Raw genomic sequence first — 26,799 nt, forward strand, 5'->3', positions numbered from 1 at the left:
CGGCACCAATGGAACCAGAGAGTGACCGACACCAATGGAAGCAGAGTGACCGACACCAATGGAAGCAGAGTGACCGGCACCAATGGAGCCGGAGAGTGACCGGCACCAATGGAACCGGAGAGTGACCGGCACCAATGGAGCCGGAGAGTGACCGGCACCAATGTAACCAGAGAGTGACCGACACCAATGGAAGCAGAGTGACCGACACCAATGGAGCCGGAGAGTGACCGGCACCAATGGAGCCGGAGAGTGACCGGCACCAATATAACCAGAGAGTGACCGACACCAATGGAAGCAGAGTGACCGACACCAATGGAAGCAGAGAGTGACCGGCACCAATGGAGCCGGAGAGTAACCAGAACCAATGAAACCAGAGAGTGACGACACCAATGGAAGCAGAGAGTGACCGGCACCAATGGAGCCGGAGAGTAACCAGAACCAATGGAGTCAGAGAGTGACCAGCACCAATAAAACCAGAGAGTGACCGGCACCAATGGAACCAGAGAGTGAACGGCACCAATGGAAGCAGAGAGTGACCGGCACCAATAAAACCAGAGAGTGACCGGCACCAATGGAACCAGAGAGTGACCGACACCTATGGAACCAGAGAGTGACCGGCACCAATGGAACCGGAGAGTGACCGACACCAATGGAACCGGAGAGTGACCGGCACCAACGGAACTGGAGAGTGACCGGCACCAATGGAACCGGAGAGTGACCAGCACCAATGGAGTCAGAGAGTGACCGGCACCAATGGAACCGGAGAGTGACCGGCACCAACGGAACCGGAGAGTGACCGGCACCAACGGAACCGGAGAGTGACCGGCACCAACGGAACCGGAGAGTGACCGACACCAACGGAACCGGAGAGTGACCGGCACCAACGGAACCGGAGAGTGACCGACACCAATGAGAGTGACCGGCACCAATGGAACCGGAGAGTGACCGCACCAATGAAACCGGAGAGTGACCGGCACCAATGGAACCGGAGAGTGACCGGCACCAATGGAACCGGAGAGTGACCGGCACCAATGGAACCGGAGAGTGACCGGCACCAATGGAACCGGAGAGTGACCGGCACCAATGGAACCGGAGAGTGACCGGCACCAATGGAACCGGAGAGTGACCGGCACCAATGGAACCGGAGAGTGACCGGCACCAATGGAACCGGAGAGTGACCGGCACCAATGGAACCGGAGAGTGACCGGCACCAATGGAACCGGAGAGTGACCGGCACCAATGGAACCGGAGAGTGACCGACACCAACGGAACCGGAGAGTGACCGGCACCAACGGAACCGGAGAGTGACCGACACCAATGAGAGTGACCGGCACCAATGGAACCGGAGAGTGACCGGCACCAACGGAACCGGAGAGTGACCGACACCAACGGAACCGGAGAGTGACCGGCACCAACGGAACCGGAGAGTGACCGACACCAATGAGAGTGACCGGCACCAATGGAACCGGAGAGTGACCGCACCAATGAAACCGGAGAGTGACCGGCACCAATGGAACCGGAGAGTGACCGGCACCAATGGAACCGGAGAGTGACCGGCACCAATGGAACCGGAGAGTGACCGGCACCAATGGAACCGGAGAGTGACCGGCACCAATGGAACCGGAGAGTGACCGGCACCAATGGAACCGGAGAGTGACCGGCACCAATGGAACCGGAGAGTGACCGGCACCAATGGAACCGGAGAGTGACCGGCACCAATGGAACCGGAGAGTGACCGGCACCAATGGAACCGGAGAGTGACCGGCACCAATGGAACCGGAGAGTGACCGGCACCAATGGAACCGGAGAGTGACCGGCACCATTGGAACCGGAGAGTGACCGGCACCAATGGAACCGGAGAGTGACCGGCACCAATGGAACCGGAGAGTGACCGGCACCAATGGAACCGGAGAGTGACCGGCACCAATGGAACCGGAGAGTGACCGGCACCATTGGAACCGGAGAGTGACCGGCACCAATGGAACCGGAGAGTGACCGGCACCAATGGAACCGGAGAGTGACCGGCACCAATGGAACCGGAGAGTGACCGGCACCAATGGAACCGGAGAGTGACCGGCACCAATGGAACCGGAGAGTGACCGGCACCAATGGAACCGGAGAGTGACCGGCACCAATGGAACCGGAGAGTGACCGGCACCAATGGAACCGGAGAGTGACCGGCACCAATGGAACCGGAGAGTGACCGGCACCAATGGAACCGGAGAGTGACCGGCACCAATGGAACCGGAGAGTGACGGGCACCAATGGAACCGGAGAGTGACCGGCACCAATGGAACCGGAGAGTGACCGGCACCAATGGAACCGGAGAGTGACCGGCACCAATGGAACCGGAGAAAGACCAGCACCAATGGAGCTTCACTCCAGAGTCGTGTCAGGAAAGGAGCAGTGCAAATTGGAAGGTGAATAAAATCATCAAAAAGAAGGGTGAGGTGAGAAGTTTAGGTGAGATATCGCCAGGTAAACCAGCCCATCAGCCACACGTACGCCTGGACTTGTGTGTTACTGGGTCAGCTCCCACTCAGAGGTTGAATGGTGGATCATGTCCCACAGAGCTTACCATCTCACTGTGTCAGTATTGTCAATGGGAGCAGTGAAACAAAGGTACACACTTCCTGAATCACACCTTACCTTGACATTGTGTGTGTGCAGCCCTCCCGGGTGTTGGGTCATATACTGAGCGAGATCAGTTTGCTAAAGGGAGAAAGAGATAAAATGTATCAGGAACCGTCACGAACCAAAAAAACACTAGACCAGTGAAATCGGTATAATAACGGACAGACTCGTAGCAGACCAGTGAGGCTTGTATAATTGCCATTGCCTGCAAATTGTACTGAGCAACTCCTTTATCACACTGCTAAACACTGGTGTGACACTACATAAAAGCGTATCATGAATATACGTTCCCTTCTTGGTCCAGTTCCTTGTCGACATTCTCAACCTTTCCCTGTCTGCAGGCAGTGTTCTTATTAATTTCAAAATCCCCACCTTCCACCCTCTATCTTTTCAAACTATCAGCCTGTGTGAAACGACTTTGTACGGATATGACCAGCAACAATGTGCTTCTGAGTCCAACCTTATCAACCTCTTGGGCTGCCCACTCAAATACAACCTGCTAACACGATCTCAGTGTTGTATTCAACCCCGTGTTTGTGCTTTAAACCCACACCCATCCCATCACCAAACCGCTTTCTTGCACACTGCAAGACATTGCTCATTTGCGCCCCTAACTTGTTGGGTTGATGCCTCCAAGATTGATATTTCTGACAATCTCGTTGCCAGACTTCGCACGCTCGCCCGAGGCAACTACAACTAATCCAGAACTCTGCAGCTCCTGACCCAGCCCAGACAGAGTCCCACAATCCCAGCACTCCTGTCCTAGCCCAGACAGAGTCCCACAATCCCAGCACTCCTGTCCCAGCCCAGACAGAGTCCCACAATCCCAGCACTCCTGACCCAGCCCAGACAGAGTCCCACACACCCAGCACTCCTGTCCTAGCCCAGACAGAGTCCCACAATCCCAGCACTCCTGTCCCAGCCCAGACAGAGTCCCACAATCCCAGCACTCCTGTCCCAGTCCAGACAGAGTCCCACAATCCCAGCACTCCTATCCCAGTCCAGACAGAGTCCCACACACCCAGCACTCCTGTCCCAGCCCAGACAGAGTCCCACACACCCAGCACTCCTGTCCCAGCCCAGACAGAGTCCCACAATCCCAGCACTCCTGTCCCAGCCCAGACAGAGTCCCACACACCCAGCACTCCTATCCCAGTCCAGACAGAGTCCCACAATCCCAGCACTCCTATCCCAGTCCAGACAGAGTCCCACAATCCCATCACTCCTGTCCTAGCCCAGACAGAGTCCCACACACCCAGCACTCCTATCCCAGTCCAGACAGAGTCCCACAATCCCAGCACTCCTATCCCAGTCCAGACAGAGTCCCACAATCCCAGCACTCCTGACCCAACCAAGACAGAGTCCCACACACCCAGCACTCCTGACCCAACCCAGACAGAGTCCCACACACCCAGCACTCCTGACCCAACCCAGACAGAGTCCCACACACCCAGCACTCCTGTCCTAGCCCAGACAGAGTCCCACAATCCCAGCACTCCTGTCCCAGTCCAGACAGAGTCCCACACACCCAGCACTCCTGTCCTAGCCCAGACAGAGTCCCACAATCCCAGCACTCCTATCCCAGTCCAGACAGAGTCCCACAATCCCAGCACTCCTGACCCAACCCAGACAGAGTCCCACACACCCAGCACTCCTGTCCCAGTCCAGACAGAGTCCCACAATCCCAGCACTCCTGTCCTAGCCCAGACAGAGTCCCACAATCCCAGCACTCCTGACCCAGCCCAGACAGAGTCCCACAATCCCAGCACTCCTGTCCTAGCCCAGACAGAGTCCCACAATCCCAGCACTCCTGTCCTAGCCCAGACAGAGTCCCACAATCCCAGCACTCCTGTCCCAGTCCAGACAGAGTCCCACACACCCAGCACTCCTGTCCTAGCCCAGACAGAGTCCCACAATCCCAGCACTCCTGTCCTAGCCCAGACAGAGTCCCACAATCCCAGCACTCCTGACCCAGCCCAGACAGAGTCCCACAATCCCAGCACTCCTGTCCTAGCCCAGACAGAGTCCCACAATCCCAGCACTCCTGTCCTAGCCCAGACAGAGTCCCACAATCCCAGCACTCCTGTCCCAGCCCAGACAGAGTCCCACAATCCCAGCACTCCTATCCCAGTCCAGACAGAGTCCCACACACCCAGCACTCCTGTCCCAGTCCAGACAGAGTCCCACAATCCCAGCACTCCTATCCCAGTCCAGACAGAGTCCCACACACCCAGCACTCCTGACCCAGCCCAGACAGAGTCCCACAATCCCAGCACTCCTGTCCCAGCCCAGACAGAGTCCCACAATCCCAGCACTCCTGTCCTAGCCCAGACAGAGTCCCACAATCCCAGCACTCCTATCCCAGTCCAGACAGAGTCCCACACACCCAGCACTCCTGTCCCAGTCCAGACAGAGTCCCACAATCCCAGCACTCCTGTCCCAGCCCAGACAGAGTCCCACACACCCAGCACTCCTGTCCCAGCCCAGACAGAGTCCCACAATCCCAGCACTCCTGTCCCAGTCCAGACAGAGTCCCACAATCCCAGCACTCTGTCCCAGCCCAGACAGAGTCCCACAATCCCAGCACTCCTGACCCAGCCCAGACAGAGTCCCACAATCCCAGCACTCCTGACCCAGTCCAGACAGAGTCCCACACACCCAGCACTCCTGTCCCAGTCCAGACAGAGTCCCACACACCCAGCACTCCTGTCCTAGCCCAGACAGAGTCCCACAATCCCAGCACTCCTGTCCCAGCCCAGACAGAGTCCCACAATCCCAGCACTCCTGTCCCAGCCCAGACAGAGTCCCACAATCCCAGCACTCCTGACCCAGTCCAGACAGAGTCCCACAATCCCAGCACTCCTGTCCCAGTCCAGACAGAGTCCCACAATCCCAGCACTCCTGACCCAGTCCAGACAGAGTCCCACACACCCAGCACTCCTGTCCTAGCCCAGACAGAGTCCCACAATCCCAGCACTCCTGTCCCAGTCCAGACAGAGTCCCACAATCCCAGCACTCCTGACCCAGTCCAGACAGAGTCCCACACACCCAGCACTCCTGTCCCAGTCCAGACAGAGTCCCACAATCCCAGCACTCCTGTCCCAGCCCAGACAGAGTCCCACAATCCCAGCACTCCTGACCCAGTCCAGACAGAGTCCCGCACACCCAGCACTCCTGTCCTAGCCCAGACAGAGTCCCACACACCCAGCACTCCTGTCCCAGTCCAGACAGAGTCCCACAATCCCAGCACTCCTGTCCCAGTCCAGACAGAGTCCCACAATCCCAGCACTCCTGTCCCAGTCCAGACAGAGTCCCACAATCCCAGCACTCCTGTCCTAGCCCAGACAGAGTCCCACACACCCAGCACTCCTGTCCCAGTCCAGACAGAGTCCCACACACCCAGCACTCCTGTCCTAGCCCAGACAGAGTCCCACAATCCCAGCACTCCTATCCTAGCCCAGACAGAGTCCCACAATCCCAGCACTCCTGTCCCAGCCCAGACAGAGTCCCACACACCCAGCACTCCTGTCCTAGCCCAGACAGAGTCCCACAATCCCAGCACTCCTGACCCAGCCCAGACAGAGTCCCACACACCCTGCACTCCTGTCCCAGCCCAGACAGAGTCCCACAATCCCAGCACTCCTGACCCAGTCCAGACAGAGTCCCGCACACCCAGCACTCCTGACCCAGCCCAGACAGAGTCCCACACACCCAGCACTCCTGACCCAACCCAGACAGAGTCCCACAATCCCAGCACTCCTGACCCAACCCAGACAGAGTCCCACAATCCCAGCACTCCTGTCCCAGTCCAGACAGAGTCCCACAATCCCAGCACTCCTGACCCAGTCCAGACAGAGTCCCACACACCCAGCACTCCTGACCCAGTCCAGACAGAGTCCCACATACCCAGCACTCCTGACCCAGTCCAGACAGAGTCCCACACACCCAGCACTCCTGACCCAGTCCAGACAGAGTCCCACATACCCAGCACTCCTGACCCAGTCCAGACAGAGTCCCACACACCCAGCACTCCTGTCCCAGTCCAGACAGAGTCCCACAATCCCAGCACTCCTGACCCAGTCCAGACAGAGTCCCACACACCCAGCACTCCTGACCCAGTCCAGACAGAGTCCCACACACCCAGCACTCCTGACCCAGTCCAGACAGAGTCCCACAATCCCAGCACTCCTGTCCCAGTCCAGACAGAGTCCCACAATCCCAGCACTCCTGTCCCAGTCCAGACAGAGTCCCACACACCCAGCACTCCTGTCCTAGCCCAGACAGAGTCCCACACACCCAGCACTCCTGACCCAGTCCAGACAGAGTCCCACACACCCAGCACTCCTGTCCCAGTCCAGACAGAGTCCCACAATCCCAGCACTCCTGACCCAGCCCAGACAGAGTCCCACACACCCAGCACTCCTGACCCAACCCAGACAGAGTCCCACACACCCAGCACTCCTGTCCTAGCCCAGACAGAGTCCCACACACCCAGCACGCCTGACCCAACCCAGACAGAGTCCCACAATCCCAGCACTCCTGACCCAGTCCAGACAGAGTCCCACAATCCCAGCACTCCTGACCCAGCCCAGACAGAGTCCCACACACCCAGCACTCCTGACCCAGTCCAGACAGAGTCCCACACACCCAGCACTCCTGACCCAGTCCAGACAGAGTCCCACACACCCAGCACTCCTGTCCTAGCCCAGACAGAGTCCCACACACCCAGCACTCCTGTCCTAGCCCAGACAGAGTCCCACACACCCAGCACTCCTGACCCAGTCCAGACAGAGTCCCACACACCCAGCACTCCTGACCCAGTCCAGACAGAGTCCCACACACCCAGCACTCCTGTCCCAGTCCAGACAGAGTCCCACACACCCAGCACTCCTGACCCAGTCCAGACAGAGTCCCACACACCCAGCACTCCTGTCCTAGCCCAGACAGAGTCCCACACACCCAGCACGCCTGACCCAGCCCAGACAGAGTCCCACACACCCAGCACTCCTGTCCTAGCCCAGACAGAGTCCCACACACCCAGCACTCCTGACCCAGTCCAGACAGAGTCCCACACACCCAGCACTCCTGACCCAGTCCAGACAGAGTCCCACACACCCAGCACTCCTGACCCAGTCCAGACAGAGTCCCACACACCCAGCACTCCTGACCCAGCCCAGACAGAGTCCCACACACCCAGCACTCCTGACCCAGTCCAGACAGAGTCCCACACACCCAGCACTCCTGACCCAGTCCAGACAGAGTCCCACACACCCAGCACTCCTGACCCAGTCCAGACAGAGTCCCACACACCCAGCACTCCTGTCCCAGTCCAGACAGAGTCCCACAATCCCAGCACTCCTGACCCAGCCCAGACAGAGTCCCACACACCCAGCACTCCTGACCCAGCCCAGACAGAGTCCCACAATCCCAGCACTCCTGACCCAGCCCAGACAGAGTCCCACACACCCAGCACTCCTGTCCCAGTCCAGACAGAGTCCCACAATCCCAGCACTCCTGTCCCAGCCCAGACAGAGTCCCACAATCCCAGCACTCCTGTCCCAGCCCAGACAGAGTCCCACAATCCCAGCACTCCTGTCCCAGTCCAGACAGAGTCCCACACACCCAGCACTCCTGTCCCAGCCCAGACAGAGTCCCACAATCCCAGCACTCCTGACCCAGTCCAGACAGAGTCCCACAATCCCAGCACTCCTGTCCCAGTCCAGACAGAGTCCCACACACCCAGCACTCCTGACCCAGCCCAGACAGAGTCCCACACACCCAGCACTCCTGACCCAGTCCAGACAGAGTCCCACACACCCAGCACTCCTGACCCAGTCCAGACAGAGTCCCACAATCCCAGCACTCCTGACCCAGCCCAGACAGAGTCCCACAATCCCAGCACTCCTGTCCTAGCCCAGACAGAGTCCCACACACCCAGCACTCCTGTCCTAGCCCAGACAGAGTCCCACACACCCAGCACGCCTGACCCAGCCCAGACAGAGTCCCACAATCCCAGCACTCCTGTCCTAGCCCAGACAGAGTCCCACAATCCCAGCACTCCTGTCCCAGCCCAGACAGAGTCCCACACACCCAGCACGCCTGACCCAGCCCAGACAGAGTCCCACACACCCAGCACTCCTATCCCAGTCCAGACAGAGTCCCACAATCCCAGCACTCCTGTCCTAGCCCAGACAGAGTCCCACACACCCAGCACTCCTGACCCAGTCCAGACAGAGTCCCACAATCCCAGCACTCCTGTCCCAGTCCAGACAGAGTCCCACAATCCCAGCACTCCTGTCCCAGTCCAGACAGAGTCCCACAATCCCAGCACTCCTGACCCAGCCCAGACAGAGTCCCACAATCCCAGCACTCCTGTCCCAGTCCAGACAGAGTCCCACAATCCCAGCACTCCTGACCCAGCCCAGACAGAGTCCCACAATCCCAGCACTCCTATCCCAGTCCAGACAGAGTCCCACAATCCCAGCACTCCTGTCCTAGCCCAGACAGAGTCCCACACACCCAGCACTCCTGACCCAGTCCAGACAGAGTCCCACAATCCCAGCACTCCTGTCCCAGTCCAGACAGAGTCCCACAATCCCAGCACTCCTGTCCCAGTCCAGACAGAGTCCCACAATCCCAGCACTCCTGACCCAGCCCAGACAGAGTCCCACACACCCAGCACTCCTGACCCAGTCCAGACAGAGTCCCACACACCCAGCACTCCTGACCCAGTCCAGACAGAGTCCCACACACCCAGCACTCCTGACCCAACCCAGACAGAGTCCCACACACCCAGCACTCCTGTCCTAGCCCAGACAGAGTCCCACACACCCAGCACGCCTGACCCAGCCCAGACAGAGTCCCACAATCCCAGCACTCCTGTCCCAGTCCAGACAGAGTCCCACAATCCCAGCACTCCTGTCCCAGTCCAGACAGAGTCCCACAATCCCAGCACTCCTGACCCAGTCCAGACAGAGTCCCACACACCCAGCACTCCTGTCCCAGTCCAGACAGAGTCCCACACACCCAGCACTCCTGACCCAGCCCAGACAGAGTCCCACACACCCAGCACTCCTGACCCAGCCCAGACAGAGTCCCACACACCCAGCACTCCTGACCCAACCCAGACAGAGTCCCACACACCCAGCACTCCTGTCCTAGCCCAGACAGAGTCCCACACACCCAGCACTCCTGTCCTAGCCCAGACAGAGTCCCACACACCCAGCACGCCTGACCCAGCCCAGACAGAGTCCCACACACCCAGCACTCCTGTCCTAGCCCAGACAGAGTCCCACACACTCAGCACTCCTGTCCTAGCCCAGACAGAGTCCCACACACCCAGCACTCCTATCCCAGTCCAGACAGAGTCCCACAATCCCAGCACTCCTGTCCTAGCCCAGACAGAGTCCCACACACCCAGCACTCCTGACCCAGTCCAGACAGAGTCCCGCACACCCAGCACTCCTGTCCTAGCCCAGAGAGAGTCCCACACACCCAGCACTCCTGTCCTAGCCCAGAGAGAGTCCCACACACCCAGCACTCCTGTCCTAGCCCAGACAGAGTCCCACACACCCAGCACTCCTATCCCAGTCCAGACAGAGTCCCACAAAACTAGGACTCCTGTCCTCACCCACAGAGTCCCACACACCCAGCACTCCTGTCCTCACCAAACTCCACTGGCCTTCTGCTGTTCACTGAATTGATTTCATGATCCTGATCCTCATCTTGAACAGCTTCAACCTACCCTATCTGGGAAATCTCCAGTCATAGGCCACAGGCTGAACCTTTGGTCCCTTTCACTCTGGACAAAAGACCCGTCCCTGCCCCCTGACCCCAACACACCCTCTCAAAGGACCAAGCACCTTCCTTACTCACAAACCTCTTCAAACTGGCGCAAGGACATTTGCCTACTTGTTCTTTGCCTTGATCCGAGGTGGAACACACTCATTACCTTCTCTCCATCATCCCAGGCCAATCCATCAGCCATTATACCCTGCTCTGTGGCACACTAATCTATCTATCACATTGTGTTCTTTTTGTGGGACCTGTGCCTGAATGCTGCTGTTGTTATATGATGGGTCAGTCAGCACAATACTGACGTGCAAGCGTGTAACTACATCGCAGTCAGAAACCTGCTGTGTCTTTTCCAGTCCAGTGTTAAATGAGGTTGAGATAAAGATCAGCCATGATCTGATTGAATAGCTGAACAGGCTTGAGGGGCTGAATGGCCTCCTCCTGTTCCTATGTTCCCATCCTACCAGCTCCTCTTCCTCCCTGTGTTGAAATCAAGACTCATCGCAGTGTCTCCGAGATCTCTGTGCTCCTCCAATTCTGGCCTCTTGTGCATCCTCGATTTCCTTCGCTCCACCATTGGCGGCCGTGCCTTGGTCCTAAGCTCTGGAATTCCCTCCCGAAACCTTTCCGCCTCTCTACCTTTCCTCCTTTAAGACGCTCCTCAAAACCTATCTCTTTTGGTAGATCTTTTGATCATCAGTCCTAATATCTTCTTATGTGGCTTGGTGTCAGTTTTTGTCTGATAACATTCCTGTGAAGCGCCTTGGAACATTTCACTACGTTAAAGGCGCTATATAAATGCAAGTTGTTGTCAGGACATCAAAATTAGGGAACTCCTCACCTCCCTCAGTCTTTCCTTCTTCCTGCAATCTATAGGCTTTGAAATACCAAGCTTGACGTCACTTACTGACGAATGACTGAATTACACTTCTTACTCTTTCCAACCGGTATTAAGGGTCTTTTTGTTTTTCACTTGCACTTCTGAATACGAAGCCCTGATGTTGAATTTCCATGCACTGGCTCTGTTCAGTTACACACACGATTCACTCCCCCGCTCACTCACCACATATTCAAAGACAAAGGTCAGGGTCTCCTGTGTGTGGATGATGTCATGCAGAAGCACGATATTGCTGTGCTTTAAACCTTTCAGCAGAGACGCTGGAAATGACAGAGAGAATCATTCAGAGACGAGATATTTTTCAGCAATAGATAATGGTCTATTATCTGTTTTCATGTAGCAGCCCTGTTTTCATGTAGCAGTCTCACTGACCCACCTCCTCTTTGTATCGGTCTCCAGTAACGAATCTAAATCTCACTTGATCCCAGTTAATGGTCTCGGCTGGACGAGAGGTGCAAGCAACATTACTCATTACCCCGTGGGTCACTCCCTGTACATTACTCATTACCCCGTGGGTCACTCCCTGTACATTACCAATTACCCTGTGGGTCACTCCCTGTACATTACCCATTACCCCGTGGGTCACTCCCTGTACATTACTCATTACCCCGTGGGTCACTCCCTGTACATTACCAATTACCCTGTGGGTCACTCCCTGTACATTACCCATTACCCCGTGGGTCACTCCCTGTACAATACTCATTACCCCGTGGGTCACTCCCTGTATATTACCCATTACCCCGTGGGTCACTCCCTGAACATTACCCATTACCCTGTGGGTCACTCCCTGTACATTACCCATTACCCCGTGGGTCACTCCCTGTACATTACTCATTACCCCGTGGGTCACTCCCTGTACATTACTCATTACCCCGTGGGTCACTCCCTGTACATTACTCATTACCCCATGGGTCACTCCCTATACATTACCCATTACCCCGTGGGTCACTCCCTGTACATTACCCATTACCCCATGGATCACTCCTTGTACATTACTTATTACCCCGTGGGTCACTCCCTGTACATTACCCATTACCCCGTGGGTCACTCCCTGTACATTACTCATTACCCGGTGGGTCATTCCCTATACATTACCCATTACCCCTGGGTCACTCCCTGTACATTACCCATTACCCCATGGATAACTCCTTGTACATTACTCATTACCCCGTGGGTCACTCCCTGTACATTACTCATTACCCCGTGGGTCACTCCCTGTACATTACCCATTACCCCGTGGGTCACTCGCCTGTACATTACTCATTACCCCGTGGGTCACTCCCTGTACATTACCCATTACCCCATGGATCACTCCTTGTACATTACTCATTACCCCGTGGGTCACTCCCTGTACATTATCCATTACCCCGTGGGTCACTCCCTGTACATTACTCATTACCCCGTGGGTCACTCCCTGTACATTACCCATTACCCCGTGGGTCACTCCCTGTACATTACTCATTACCCTGTGGGTCACTCTCTGTACAATACTCATTACCCCGTGGGTCACTCCCTGTACATTACTCATTACCCCGTGGGTCACTCCCTGTACATTACTCATTACCCCGTGGGTCACTCCCTGTACATTACTCATTACCCCATGGGTCACTCCCTGTACATTACCCATTACCCCGTGGGTCACTCTCTGTACATTACCCATTACCCCGTGGGTCACTCTCTGTACAATACTCATTACCCCGTGGGTCACTCTCTGTACATTACTCGTTACCCCGTGGGTCACTCCCTGTACATTACCCATTACCCCATGGGTCACTCCATGTACATTAATCATTACCCTGTGTCACTCCTTGTACATTACTCATTACCCTATGTGTCACTCCTTGTACATTAATTACCCTGTATCACTCCTTGTACATTACTCATTGGAGGGTGGCAAATGTAACCCCACTATTTCAAAAAGGAGGGAGAGAAAAAACAGGGAATTACAGACCAGTCAGCCTAACATCAATAGTGGGGAAAATGCTAGAGTCAATTATAAAAGATGTGATAACAGAACACATAGAAGGCATTAACAGGATTGGACAAAGTCAGCATGGGTTTATGAAAGGGAAATCATGCTTAACAAATCTAATGGAGTTTTTTGAGGATGTAACTAGTAGAATAGATAGGGGAGAACCAATGGATGTGGTGTACTTGGATTTTCAGAAGGCTTTTGATAAGGTCCCACACAAGAGGTTAGTGTGCAAAATTAAAGCACATGGGATTGGGGGGAATATACTGGCATGGATTGAAAATTGGTTGACAGACAGGAAACAGAGAGTATGAATAAACGGGTCTTTTTCCGGGTGGCAGGTAGTGACTAGTGGGGTACCGCAGGGATCAGTGCTTGGGCCCCAGCTATTCACAATATATATCAATGATTTGGATGAAGGAACTAAATGTAACATTTCCAAGTTTGCAGATGACACAAAGCTGGGGTGGAATGTGAGCTGTGAGGAGGATGCAAAGAGGCTCCAATGTGATTCAGACAAGTTGGGTGAGTGGGCAAGAACATGGCAGATGCAGTATAACGTGGATAAATGTGAAAAACAGAAAGACAGATTATTATCTGAATGGTGATAGATTGGGAAAAGGGGAGGTGCAACGAGACCTGGGTGTCCTTGTACACCAGTCGCTGAAAGCGAGCATTCAGGTGCAGCCAGCGGATGGGAAGGCGAATGGTATGTTGGCCTTCATTGTAAGAGGATTTGAGTACAGGAGCAGGGATGTCTTACTGCAGTTATACATGTAAACAATTTTACAACACCAAGTTATAGTCCAGCAATTTTATTTTAAATTCACAAGCTTTCGGAGATTTCCTCCTTCCTCAGGCAAATGATTTCCTCCTTCCTCAGGCAAACATTTGCCTGAGGAAGGAGGAAATCTCCGAAAGCTTGTGAATTTAAAATAAAATTGCTGGACTATAACTTGGTGTTGTAAAATCAGTTATACATGGGCCTTGGTGAGACCACATCTGGAGTACTGTGTGCAGTTTTGGTCTCCTGTTCTGAGGAAGGATGTCCTTGCCATGGAGGGAGTGCAACGAAGGTTTACCAGACTGATTCCTGGGATGGCAGGACTGACGTATGAGGAGAAATTGGGTCGACTGCGCCTATATTCACTTGAGTTTAGAAGAATGAGAGGTGATCTCATCGAAACATATAAAATTCTTATAGGACTAGACAGACTAGATGCAGGGAGGATGTTCCCGATGGCTGGGGAGTCCAGGAAGAAGGGGTCACAGTCTCAGGATATATGGGGTATGCCATTTAGAACCGAGATGAGGAGAAATTTCTTCACTCAGAGGGTGGTGAACCTGTGGAATTCTCTACCACAGAAGGCAGTGGAGGCCAAGTCATTAGATGTATTCAAGGAGATAGATATATTTCTTAATGTTAAAGGGATCAAGGGATACGGGGGAAAAGCGGGAACAGGGTACTGAGTTAGACGATCAGACATGATCATTTTAAATGGCGGAGCAGGCCCGAAGGGCCGAATGGCCTACTCTTGCTCTTATTTTCTATGTTTCTATGTTTCTATTACCCTGTGTGTCACTCCCTGTGCATTACCCATTGCCCTTTGTGTCACTCTGTGTACATTACCCATTAACCTGTGAGTCAGTATATCATACATATAACACATCCTCACTCTGTATCATTCCTTGATGGAGTGATTTACAGTATATATAACACATCCTCACTCTGTACCATTCCTTGCTGGAGTGATTTACGGTATATATAACACATCCTCACTCTGTACCATTCCTTGCTGGAGTGATTTACGGTATATATAACACATCCTCACTCTGTATCATTCCTCGCTGGAGTGATTTACAGTATATATAACACATCCTCACTCTGTATCATTCCTCGCTGGAGTGATTTACGGTATATATAACACATCCTCACTCTGTATCATTCCTCGCTGGAGTGATTTACGGTATATATAACACATCCTCACTCTGTATCATTCCTCGCTGGAGTGATTTACGGTATATATAACACATCCTCACTCTGTATCATTCCTCGCTGGAGTGATTTACGGTATATATAACACATCCTCACTCTGTATCATTCCTCGCTGGAGTGATTTACGGTATATATAACACTGTGTACCTACCCTCACGAATTGCTGTAAAAGGAACACCTTCTTCTTCCTGCATCTTAATCACCTTTAAGGCAACAAGATTGCCGTTTATCCTGTGCAGAATGAGAGGATGGTTAACTCCAGTGGTATTAATACTAACGTTTACACAGCCCCTGATCCACCTCTCTGAAATATCCCAGAGCACTTCCCGTACACTGAATTAACTTGAGGTGCAGTGACAGTTGTCATGTGGGGAAATGGGATAGTCATTCAGGAGCAATAACAACAGGGATATCCAGTGTTGGTTGGGGGAGGAATGTTGGCCTGGAATCCGGGCGAACTCCCAGCTTTTGGATTGGTGCTGTGGGATTTAATAGCTGCTGGACTCAGCAGAATGGATGGCCGTGGACTTGGTTTTGAGATTTCAATGGTGTAAATAAGGAGAAACTATTTCCACTGGCGGGTGGTCAGTAACCAAAGGACACAGATTTAAGATAATTGGCAAAATAGGTATAAACCCCATGCTGACCAGTGCAAAAGCAGGAACGACCAGCCTTAGAATCCATCAATCAAGATAAAATTAGTCACTGTTCAGAAATGCACAGTTAATTCAGGACAGACAGCACAGATTTGTTAAAGGCAAGTCGTGTTTGACAAATGTAATCGAGTTTATTTTGAAGAACTGACACTGAATAGCTGAAGGGAATGCAGTAGATGTTGTGTTATGGATTTTCAGAAGATGTTTAATAAGGTGCCCCACAAGAGGCTTGTCAGAAAAATTCAGGTGTTTGGTATAAGAGGAAATGTAGCAACATGGATAGAATGTTGGTTGGCGGACAGGAACCAGAGTTAGGTTGAATGAGTGTTTCTCAGATTGGGCATGTGTTGAAAATGGAGCAACCTAAGGGTCAGTGCTAGGTTCACTTCTATTCTCAGTGTATATCCAATGATTTGGACTTGGGCATAGGGAGAACAATCTAAAAATTAGCTGATGATACAAGTAGGTTTGGTAATAGTGGGAGGATTGTGAAAGATCTCAGGAAGACGGACAGGTTAGTGGAATGGGACAGACAGGAGGCAGCTGCAGTTTAATGTGGAGAAGTGAGTGGTGATACATTTTTGGAGGGAAAACAGGGAATTAGAGTGAACACTGAAGGGTGCAGATAAACAAAGAGACCAGGGGTTCAAATATATTATTCCCTGAAACTGTGAGTGCAGGAAGATAAACCCATAAAAAGGCCAATAGGATTTTGGGTTCTACAAATAGGGGCATTTTAGGGCAGTTTTGGGCGCCCCATTGTAGAAAGGACATTAAAACCATACAGAACATACAGCATAGATTCACCAGGGTGATGCCAGGGATAGAAAAATATAGTTATGAGGAAAGGCTTAAGATACTGGGACTATTTCCACTGGAGCAGAGAAAGGTAAGAAGATATTTAATGAGGGACAGACTCGGAGTCCAGGGAGCCAGAAGTGAGGGTGTCATCTGCACAATCACCTGACCTCATCACTCCTCCTCCCTGCCTGTGACCCCATCACTGCCCCCTGACCTTAACACTCCCCTCCCTGCCCCCTGACCCTAACACTCCCATCACTGCCCCCTGACCCTAACACTCCCCTCCCTTCCCCCTGACCCTAACACTCCCCTCCCTGCCCCCTGACCTAACACTCCCCTCCCTGCCCCCTGACCCTAACACTCCCCTCCCTTCCCCCTGCCCCTACCACTCCCCCTCCGTGCCACCTGCTCCTCCCATTTTCCTCTTCTCCAGGAAATTGAAGATAACAGTTGGTTGAGTTTGATGGATTCCATATTGGATATTCCCACCACGGACCTCAAGGGTTTCAGTGCTGGATGACCAGCACTTCCTGCGGTTTACTCCTCACCTGCTGATCCCTTTGTACACTGTGGAGTAAGATCCTTCCCCCAGTTTCTCCAGGTTTAAGTAGGAGGCTGCTGTCCCAAATCGTAGGTCACTTCGCTGAAAAACAGAAACTAAAGTTTCAATATCCTTTAAAGAAGGACTTGTATTTATATAACGCCTTTCACAACCTCAGGACGTCCCAAAGCGCTTTACAGCCAATGAAGTACTTTCGAAGTGTAGTCACTGTTGTAATGTGGTAAATGCAGCAGCCAATTTGCACACAGTAAGGTCCCACAAACAATAATGAAATAATGACTTAATAATCTGTTTTTAGGTGTTGGTTGAGGGATAAATATTGGTCAGGACTCTGGGGAGAACTCCCCTGCTCTTCTTCAAATTAGTGCCGTGGGATCTTTTACATCTATCTGAGAGGGCAGACAGGCCTCGGTTTAGCGTCTCATCCGAAAAACAGCACCTTCGACAATGCAGCACTCCCTCAGTACTGCACCAAGAGTGTCAGCTGAGATTATGTGCTCGAGTCTCTGGAGTGGGACTTAAACCTTCGACCTTTGACTCAGAGGTGAGAGTGCTACCCACTGAGGCAGGACTCATACTGTTTAACCTAGGGAAAGGGCTTGATGGGGCTGCAGAAAATACCAGAAATAACATAAGATGCATCATACGCTGAGTGGAGTGTTGGATTTGGGGAGGAGAGAGCCCGTTGTACAGTAAGGGCCGTTCTATGGGTGGGGGCCGTGGTACAGAGGTTAGCGTTGGTGCCACGTACCCATTGGTGACCCTGTGTATAGTTCTTGCCCCCTATTGGAATGCTGTTACTGCGGTTCCTGTGCCCAGTGGGTTTCCGGGTCTGCAGTGTGTGGTACAGACGGGGCTCACACACGAATGGACTTCTTGGTGACTCAGCAATCTCAGTCAGCTAGAAAAAGAGAAAGTCAGCGTTAGGCGCGGGATAAACGCAGAATAATCACCATCTCTGTGATAAGCCTCAAATCCTCGGGCTCAAAAAACCCATTGACCTCTGCCTCGACCATTTGCGAAATCACGTGATCTCCAGTGACACTCACAACTTTCTTGCCTCTACAGTTTGTCTCGGTTGATATCATTTGCCCCTCTGAGTCAGAAGGTCATGGGGTCAAGCCCAGGACTGCAGCACATAATCTAGGCGGACACTCCCAGTGCTGTTGTTTATGAATGGTCATTAGGGGTGGGATTATCCAACTCCCATTGTGTGGGAGGGGCCTGTGATTGGGGGCAGGGCTATCCCAGCTCCCATCGTGTGGGAGGGGCCTGTGATTGGGGGCGGGGCTATCCCAGCTCCCATCGTGTGGGAGGGACCTGTGATTGGGGGCAGGGCTATCCCAGCTCCCATCGTGTGGGAGGGACTTGTGATTGGGGGCAGGGCTATCCCAGCTCCCATCATGTGGGAGGGACTTGTGATTGGGGACGGGGCTATCCCAGCTCCCATTGTGTGGGAGGGGCCTGTGATTGGGGGCGGGGCTATCCCAGCTCCCATTGTGTGGGAGGGACTTGTGATTGGGGGCAGGGCTATCCCAGCTCCCATCATGTGGGAGGGACTTGTGATTGGGGGCGGGGCTATCCCAGCTCCCATACAGTGAGTAGGGCCGTTGCCAGTAGCAACAATTTGTGCCGCTACTAAGCAATTAAAACAATCAAAACATGTCCAGAACCCCCAACAGGAAACTATCCCTTTACAACACACAACTTCCTGTCGTCCAGCCGATGTTGGAGAACTTTTGTCCAGTGATGAGGACATCCTGAGGTCTGTGCTGTAGACAGTCATCAACTGTGTGAAAACAAATCAAAGTACACTCAGCTAGAAACCCACCAAACCCCAAATCGATTAATGCAGGAATAATTTCCAAAAAAGACATTCGGTGATGGTAGTTTAAACTGAAGATTTAAAATGTAGGCCAATAATTCTGGTGAATCTGAATTTCTTGTTTCGGTTTCACTGTATTGTTTTTGAGACTGTGACTCCTCTTTGCTGCTCACTCTCTGCATTTGAGCTTTCCTCTTGAATGGTTGGAGTTATTGTCACACTCCCACTTCAGTTTAATCACAGCTCAACCCCGAGGCTGGCCTGAACTGGCTTGGCCACACCCTCTTCAAGCTTAGGCCGCACCAACCTGCTGCTCTTAGAGACTGCAAGGAGCTGGTCAGTAATTTTCTTTTCCCTCGGCTGACAGGCTGGAATTACCTTAAAGGAAGCTTCCCCTCCATTACGGACGCTACCCAGCCTGGACTCTGGTCCTGGACAGCAGCAGATTCTTCTCCACGAGCTCTCAGTTCCCCATTCGGACATTCTCTTTCACTGTACAGGCCCCTTACAGCTAGACTTCAGACCATAACTGCTCCAACTCTCGGCTCAATCACACGGCAACACAGTCTCATGACCTGGGAGTATCCCTTGTTACAACAAGCCCCTTTCTTGTGAAGATGCAGATGACTCAAAAATGAAAAAAAAAGTCAGGAACAAATACACAGCCCTCTGTGTGCTGGGGCCAAAGAAACAATTACCAGACCTGGGATCCCTCCAGTACATGTGAGCAAAGTTGGAATATTGGAGAAGATTGCTGGGATTTCCACCTTTTGGTCAGTTCAAATCCAGACAAGGTAACAGGAGAGGGACTGCGAATGGGGAGGGGGAGAGAAGGTAAGGCATGATTGGCACAGAGACAGAGCAGCAATGGGAAAGGGAGGGGGCGGAGAGGGAATGGAGCCGAGAGGTGGAGGGGGGCTGAGAGGGAGAGGGGCAGAGAGGGGGAGGGGGCGGAGAGGGAAAGCGGCAGGGGGGAAGGCAGCGGAGGGGGGAAGGGGCAGAGAGGGGAAGGAGATGGGATCACTGCTTGAGTTCTGAGCTTTGCTAATAAGTCACTGAACCCAATAACTAACATAAGAACAGGAATAAGCCATTCAGCCCCTCAAGCCTGTTCTGCCATTCAATTAGATCATGGCTGATCTGTATCTTTACTCCATTTACCCGCCTTGGTTCCATATCCCTTAATACCCTTACCCAACAAAAATCCATCAATCTCAGTTTTGAAATTGTCAATTGACCCCCAGCTTCAACAACTTTTTTTGGGGGAGAGAGTTCCAGATTTCCACTACCCTTTGTGTGAAGAAGTGCTTCCTGACATCACCCCTGAACGGCCTAGCTCTAATTTTAAGGTTATGCCCCCTTGAACCAAGGAAAGGAGTTTCTCTCTATTTACCCGATCAAATCCTTTAATCATCTTAAACACCTCAATTAGATCACCCCTTAACCTTTCATATTCAAGCAAATACAAGCCTGGTTTATGCAACCTGTCCTTATAATTTATCCCTTTTAGTTCTGGTATCATTCTGGTGAATCTGCACTGCACCCACTCCAAGGCCAATATATTGCCCAAATTTAAACCTCAGGAACTGAACACCTCGGTGCCATGACGCACAGGATGCAAAGGTGACATCCAACACCTCTGTCTATATATGGGTAGGTGTATTAAAATTAAATGCAAATGACAGACGATGTCATCCATGGGGCTTTCCGTCATTTGACCCATAACAACACTGGACGCCAGGGGTAGCTGCTTATCCCTAGGGTCAGGTGTTGCCTTGGAGGCAGAGGAGGTGGGTTAAAAGTCTAAAGGCCGGAAAGCCTGTGCGATCAGCCGCAGAGGCTGCTGGCTATGATATATCCCAAGGCCTGCTGCAGCAAGTCTTGGTCCGGGCAGCAAAGGAGGCCTTGGCGAGACATGGGGAACCCCCCCCAGAAACACCAAAATGATCCTAAGGCTGGAAGGTCGGTCGGCTCAGGGGGGCAACAGGGTGGCGGCCATCCTAGAAATTACTGGAAGAGTCACTCAAAACCCGACTGTCAGGTCCAAAACCCAACGACATCTCTAACACGGCGATTCTTTCCACGATGGAATCACATTCCACGAGCTCAGGCAGAGAGGACCACACTCAGTTCATAGTCTACATGACCAACCAGTACATTAAATCAGGCACAGCTCCACACTGGAAGCACAGAGTCCTAACATTCAGCCCATCGACAGTCTACACATTCGGGGGTCAATGCAAAACAGTTTTGGTTTCATATCAGTACAAACCCTGGCGCATTTGGAGGGGCTGGAGCCCAGAGGGGAGGGGCTGGAGCCCACAGGAGAGGTGTTGGAGCCCAGAGGGGAGGGGCAGGAGTCCACAGGAGAGGGGCTGGAGCCCAGAGGGGAGGGGCTGGAGCCCAGAGGGGAGGGGCAGGAGCCCAGAGGGGAGGGGCAGGAGCCCACAGGAGAGGGGCAGGAGCCCACAGGAGAGGGGCTGGAGCCCAGAGGGGAGGGGCTGGAGCCCAGAGGGGAGGAGGCCCACAGCTGGGCCCCAGTCACGATCTCTGGCCTCTCCAGCTGTGGATTGAAGTGACATCCTCTATACGAGGGGCTTGTCTTTCCTTCTCCACCCACCTCAGCATCAACTGTCCCTCCCCCATCCCTCAGCACCCCCCGCCTCTCTCCCTCCTCTCCCCTCAGCACCCCTGCTCCTTCCCCCTCCCCTCAGCATCCTCCCCCTCCCCTCAGCTCCCCCCGCCCCTCCCCTCTCCCCTCAACACCCCCTGCCTGTCTCCCTCCCCCTTCGCCGCCCCCCCGGCCCGTGGGTGTCCCGTGACAGCAACACCCACAACCTGAGAACAGATATAAAAACAGTACCTATGTGGGGAACAGCCCCACTATCAGTGACCAACACAACCGTTACCTCTTTGTATCCAGGGTGTCGGTGTGTCAAACCTGTGAAGAGAAAATGGCAGAGTGAGTATTCTGAAGAGAAGAGTTATAAAGATAAGGAACTTGCATTTATAGAGCACCTTTCACAACCTCAGGTCATCCCACAGTGCTTTACAACCTTTTTGAAGTGTAGTCACTGTTGTAATGTACGAAATGTACCCAATGGTGCAGAGAGAAAGAAAAGCAGAAATCAGAAATAAAAGCAGAAAATGCGAGAATCTCACTGCACATCCATCAACATCTGGAGAAGAGTTCAACGTTTTTAACACAAACTCGTCCATACTGAACCACTTTAGGGGATCAATTGAACTCTGACAATATGTTGGAGATTGGGTCTAGAACTAGGGGACAGGACCTCAGGCTTAAAGCAGACAAGGGGCATGGAAGTGAATATTTTACACTGGGGTGGTGATCGTGTGGAGAAAACTGTGAGGACATTTTAGGGAGAATTGGACAGATATTTGAGGCGTGGGCTAATGAGGGGGTTTGTTTTTGGGACCAGTCATATAGTTCCACAGGCGCTCAATCTCCCATCAAAGCCCATCTCTCTGGTACATTAAATCTCCATCAAAGCCCCTCCCTTTGGTACATTAAATCTCCATCAAAGCCCCTCCCTCTGGTACATTAACTCTCCATCAAAGCCCCTCCCTCTGGTGCATTAACTCTCCATCGAAGCCCCTCCCTCTGGCACATTAACTCTCCATCGAAGCCCATCCCTCTGGTACATTAACTCTCCATCGAAGCCCATCCCTCTGGAACATTAACTCTCCATCAAAGCCCCTCCCTCTGGTACATTAACTCTCCATCGAAGCCCATCCTCTGATACATTAACACTCCATCAAAGCCCATTCCTCTGGTACATTAACTCTCCCATCAAAGCCCATTCCTCTGGTACATTAACTCTCCCATCAAAGCCCATCCCTCTGGTATATTAACTCTCCATCGAAGCCCATCCTCTGATACATTAACACTCCATCAAAGCCCATCCCTCTGGAACATTAACTCTCCCATCAAAGCCCATCCCTCTGGTACATTAACTCTCCCATCAAAGCCCATCCCTCTGGTACATTAACTCTCCCATCAAAGCCCATCCCTCTGGTACATTAACTCTCCATCGAAGCCCATCCCTCTGGTACATTAACTCTCCATCGAACCCCTTTCCTCTGGTACATTAACACTCCATCAAAGCCCATCCCTCTGGTACATTAACTCTCCCACTGAAGCCCCTCCCTCTGGTGCATTAACTGTCCATCAAAGCCCATCCCTCTGGTACATTAACTCTCCATCGAAGACCATCCCTCTGGTACATTAACTCTCCATCGAAGACCATCCCTCTGGTACATTAACACTCCATCAAAGCCCATCCCTCTGGTACATTAACTCTCCCACTGAAGCCCCTCCCTCTGGTGCATTAACTCTCCATCAAAGCCCATCCCTCTGGTACATTAACTCTCCATCGAAGACCATCCCTCTGGTACATTAACTCTCCATCAAAGCCCATCCCTCTGGTACATTAACTCTCCATCGAAGACCATCCCTCTGGTACATTAACTCTCCATCAAAGCCCATCCCTCTGGTACATTAACTCTCCATCAAAGCCCACCCCTCTGGTACATTAACTCTCCATCGAAGACCATCCCTCTGGTACATTAACTCTCCATCGAAGACCATCCCTCTGGTACATTAACTCTCCATCGAAGACCATCCCTCTGGTACATTAACTCTCCATCAAAGACCATCCCTCTGGTACATTAATTCTCCATCAAAGACCATCCCTCTGGTACATTAACTCTCCATCAAAGCCCATCCCTCTGGTACATTAACTCTCCCATTGATGCCCACTGCTGACAGATTATTTCATCACTGTGAGTAAAGAATTTCTTCCTGATATCTGTTTTGAATTTTCTTTTGACCAATTTAAGTGCCTCCCCTCTGCTCCCACTCTCCTGGTTTAATTTGCAGTAATATTCAGGGCTTCCTTCTCTATCCCATTGAATAGTTTCTCTCCCTCAGTTCTCTCCTGACCGTGGGGCCTGAACTTCTCCAACCCTCCCCCATCGGCCATCTCCTTTACGCCGGGATCAGCATCGTGGCTTTGCTGATATCTGTAAATGTGTTTTGTGGGGCAGTGCTCAGGATTGCTGACAGTAAGTGAGATCCGCTGACAGTAAGTGAGGAAAGCGCCAGCATCATCTGTGGAGTCAGTACCCTTCTGCTCTGGCTGTGTCTCCCAAGCACTTGGCTTTTCAACCATGCCCAGATATTTAAAAGGACTCCTACTGTCCTGAACTTTCATTTGCAAAGCTTTCTCTTCACCGGCTCTTGGTATTTAACCACTCAACACAATGAAGTATTCTCCCTCCCTTCACAAAACGCAAAGAATGGTCCCTTTAAGAGTGAAGTAGAACACACATTCATCCTGCCAAAAGCAGAGTTTGCTATGGTAACCCTCTTAGTTTCCATGGCAATCTTCCTTGCTATACTGCAGGACATTTTCATTATAAATCCCTTCAAACTAGGAGAAAACTATGTTATTTGCTTGCAGTAGTCACATGACCCAGGACATGTAGTTATTGACATATGAAAAGCTCTCAGAATAATTGAAACCTTGATCAAACCCGGCTGTGTACGGTGGCCGTAATGGCTCAGCTGTTAAATGCAATCCTCAAACTTAATCCATCCCCTACGTTAACTAACTGCCTGACACTCGGGGATGGATTTTCCTGTTGTTCTCCCCCTCCCTAAGTAGATCCAGGCTGTGGCCCAGAAAGACCACCACTGCATCACCTGAAGGAACTGAAGACCCCCTTAAAAGGGTCACAGGGCCCCCGAGGACCGGACCAAGTCATCCTCAGTGGAGCCAGAGATCTTCTGCAGGTTATGGCACATTGGGCCTCACTAAGGTGTTCAGTTCTGGGCACCACACCTCTGGAAGGATATATTGGCCTTGGAGGGGGTGCAGCGCAGATTCACTAGAATGATACCGGGGCTAAAAGGGTTAAATTATGAGGACAGGTTGCATAGACTAGGCTTGTATTCCTTCAAGTATAAAAGATTAAGGGGTGATCTAATCGAGGTGACTAAGATGATCAAAGGATTTGATAGGGTAGATAGAGAGAAACTATTTCCTCTGGTGGGGGAGTCCAGAACAAGGGGGCATAACCTTAAAATTAGAGCTGGGCCGTTCAGGGGTGATGTCAGGAAGCACTTCTTCACACAAAGGGTGTTGGAAATCTGGAACCCTCTCCTTCAAAAAGCTGCGGATGCTGGGGGCTAATTGGAATTTTCAAGATAGATTGATAGATTTTTGTTAGGTAAGGGTATTAAGTGATATGGAACCAAGGTGGGTAAATAAAGTTACCGTACTGATCAGCCATGATTTAATTGAATGGTGGCACGGACTCAAGGGGCTGAATGGTTTCCTTCTGTCCCTATGTTCTCTCCTGTGCCCAGTGGCCCTCTGCGTTGGCCAGTTAGCTGCCGATTATAACACGCTCAGTTGGTGGTGCCTCGGGCCTCACTGTGCTTAGTTTCCTGCCCCAGGTCAGCGCTTCTCACTCTCAGGAATTAAATTAAACCCAAACAGAAACATGAACTGACCCCAGTGAGGAGATGGGTAACATGTTTATCACATGCAACTCCTCTTGAAGCACTTCTCAAATTTCATACCAAGATTCTTTCTTTTCTCCTTCCACCGATCACTTCTCCCACTGATTTTAATCATTCTCAAGATAGGTATGTTTCTGGCCAGGCCGGCATTTATTGCCCATTCCCAGTTGCCCTGAGAAGGTGGTGGTGGGCCTTCTTCTTGAACCACTGGTAGTGGTTTGATACAACTGGGCCATTTCAGAGGGCAGTTGAGTCAACCACGTTGGTGTGGGACTGGAGTCACATTTAGGCCAGAATGGGTCAGTTCGGCAGTTTTCCTTCTCTGAAAGGACATTAATGAACCAGTTGGGATTTTTACGACAATCCGACAGCTTCATGGTCACTTTTACTGCGACCAGATTTTTATTTCCAGATTTTTAAACTGAATTCAAATTCTCAAACTGCCATGGTGGAATTTGAATTCATGTTCTCTGGATTACTAGTCCAGTAATATAAGCTCTACACTCCCCTACTCCTGTTCCCCTATTGGGATATTCTCCCCGTTCTCCTCCCCCACTGTTCCTTGTTGGGATATTCTCCCCGTTCTCCTCCCCCACTGTTCCCTGTTGGGATATTCTCCCCGTTTTCCTCCCCCACTGTTCCTTGTTGGGATATTCTCCCCGTTCTCCTCCCCCACTGTTCCTTGTTGGGATATCCTCCCCGTTCTCCTCCCCCACTGTTCCCTGTTGGGATATTCTCCCCGTTTTCCTCCCCCACTGTTCCTTGTTGGGATATTCTCCCCGTTCTCCTCCCCCACTGTTCCCTGTTGGGATATTCTCCCCGTTCTCCTCCCCCACTGTTCCTTGTTGGGATATTCTCCCCGTTCTCCTCCCCCACTGTTCCCTGTTGGGATATTCTCCCTGTTCTCCTCCCCCACTGTTCCTTGTTGGGATATTCTCCCCGTTCTCCTCCCCCACTGTTCCCTGTTGGGATATTCTCCCCGTTTTCCTCCCCCACTGTTCCTTGTTGGGATATTCTCCCCGTTCTCCTCCCCCACTGTTCCCTGTTGGGATATTCTCCCTGTTCTCCTCCCCCACTGTTTCCTGTTGGGATATTCTCCCCGTTTTCCTCCCCC

General features: G+C 52.2%; 1 protein-coding gene across 1 annotated transcript in view; it reads right to left on the reverse strand.

The window, feature by feature from the left end:
* Window positions 1-26,799, reverse strand: part of cdk15 (cyclin-dependent kinase 15) — a 204,513-nt gene that overhangs the window by 175,260 nt on the left and 2,454 nt on the right. The window contains exons 2-7 of the mRNA XM_067986872.1: window positions 22,048-22,079; window positions 18,065-18,214; window positions 17,300-17,394; window positions 15,446-15,525; window positions 11,492-11,586; window positions 2,650-2,712 (exon numbers count right to left, since the gene is read on the reverse strand). Of these exons, the coding sequence (XP_067842973.1) occupies window positions 2,650-2,712; window positions 11,492-11,586; window positions 15,446-15,525; window positions 17,300-17,394; window positions 18,065-18,214; window positions 22,048-22,079 (515 nt within the window). The remainder of the gene's footprint in view (window positions 1-2,649; window positions 2,713-11,491; window positions 11,587-15,445; window positions 15,526-17,299; window positions 17,395-18,064; window positions 18,215-22,047; window positions 22,080-26,799) is intronic.

Source organism: Heptranchias perlo, chromosome 7 (assembly GCF_035084215.1).
Source record: "Heptranchias perlo isolate sHepPer1 chromosome 7, sHepPer1.hap1, whole genome shotgun sequence".
NCBI lineage: Eukaryota > Metazoa > Chordata > Chondrichthyes > Hexanchiformes > Hexanchidae > Heptranchias > Heptranchias perlo.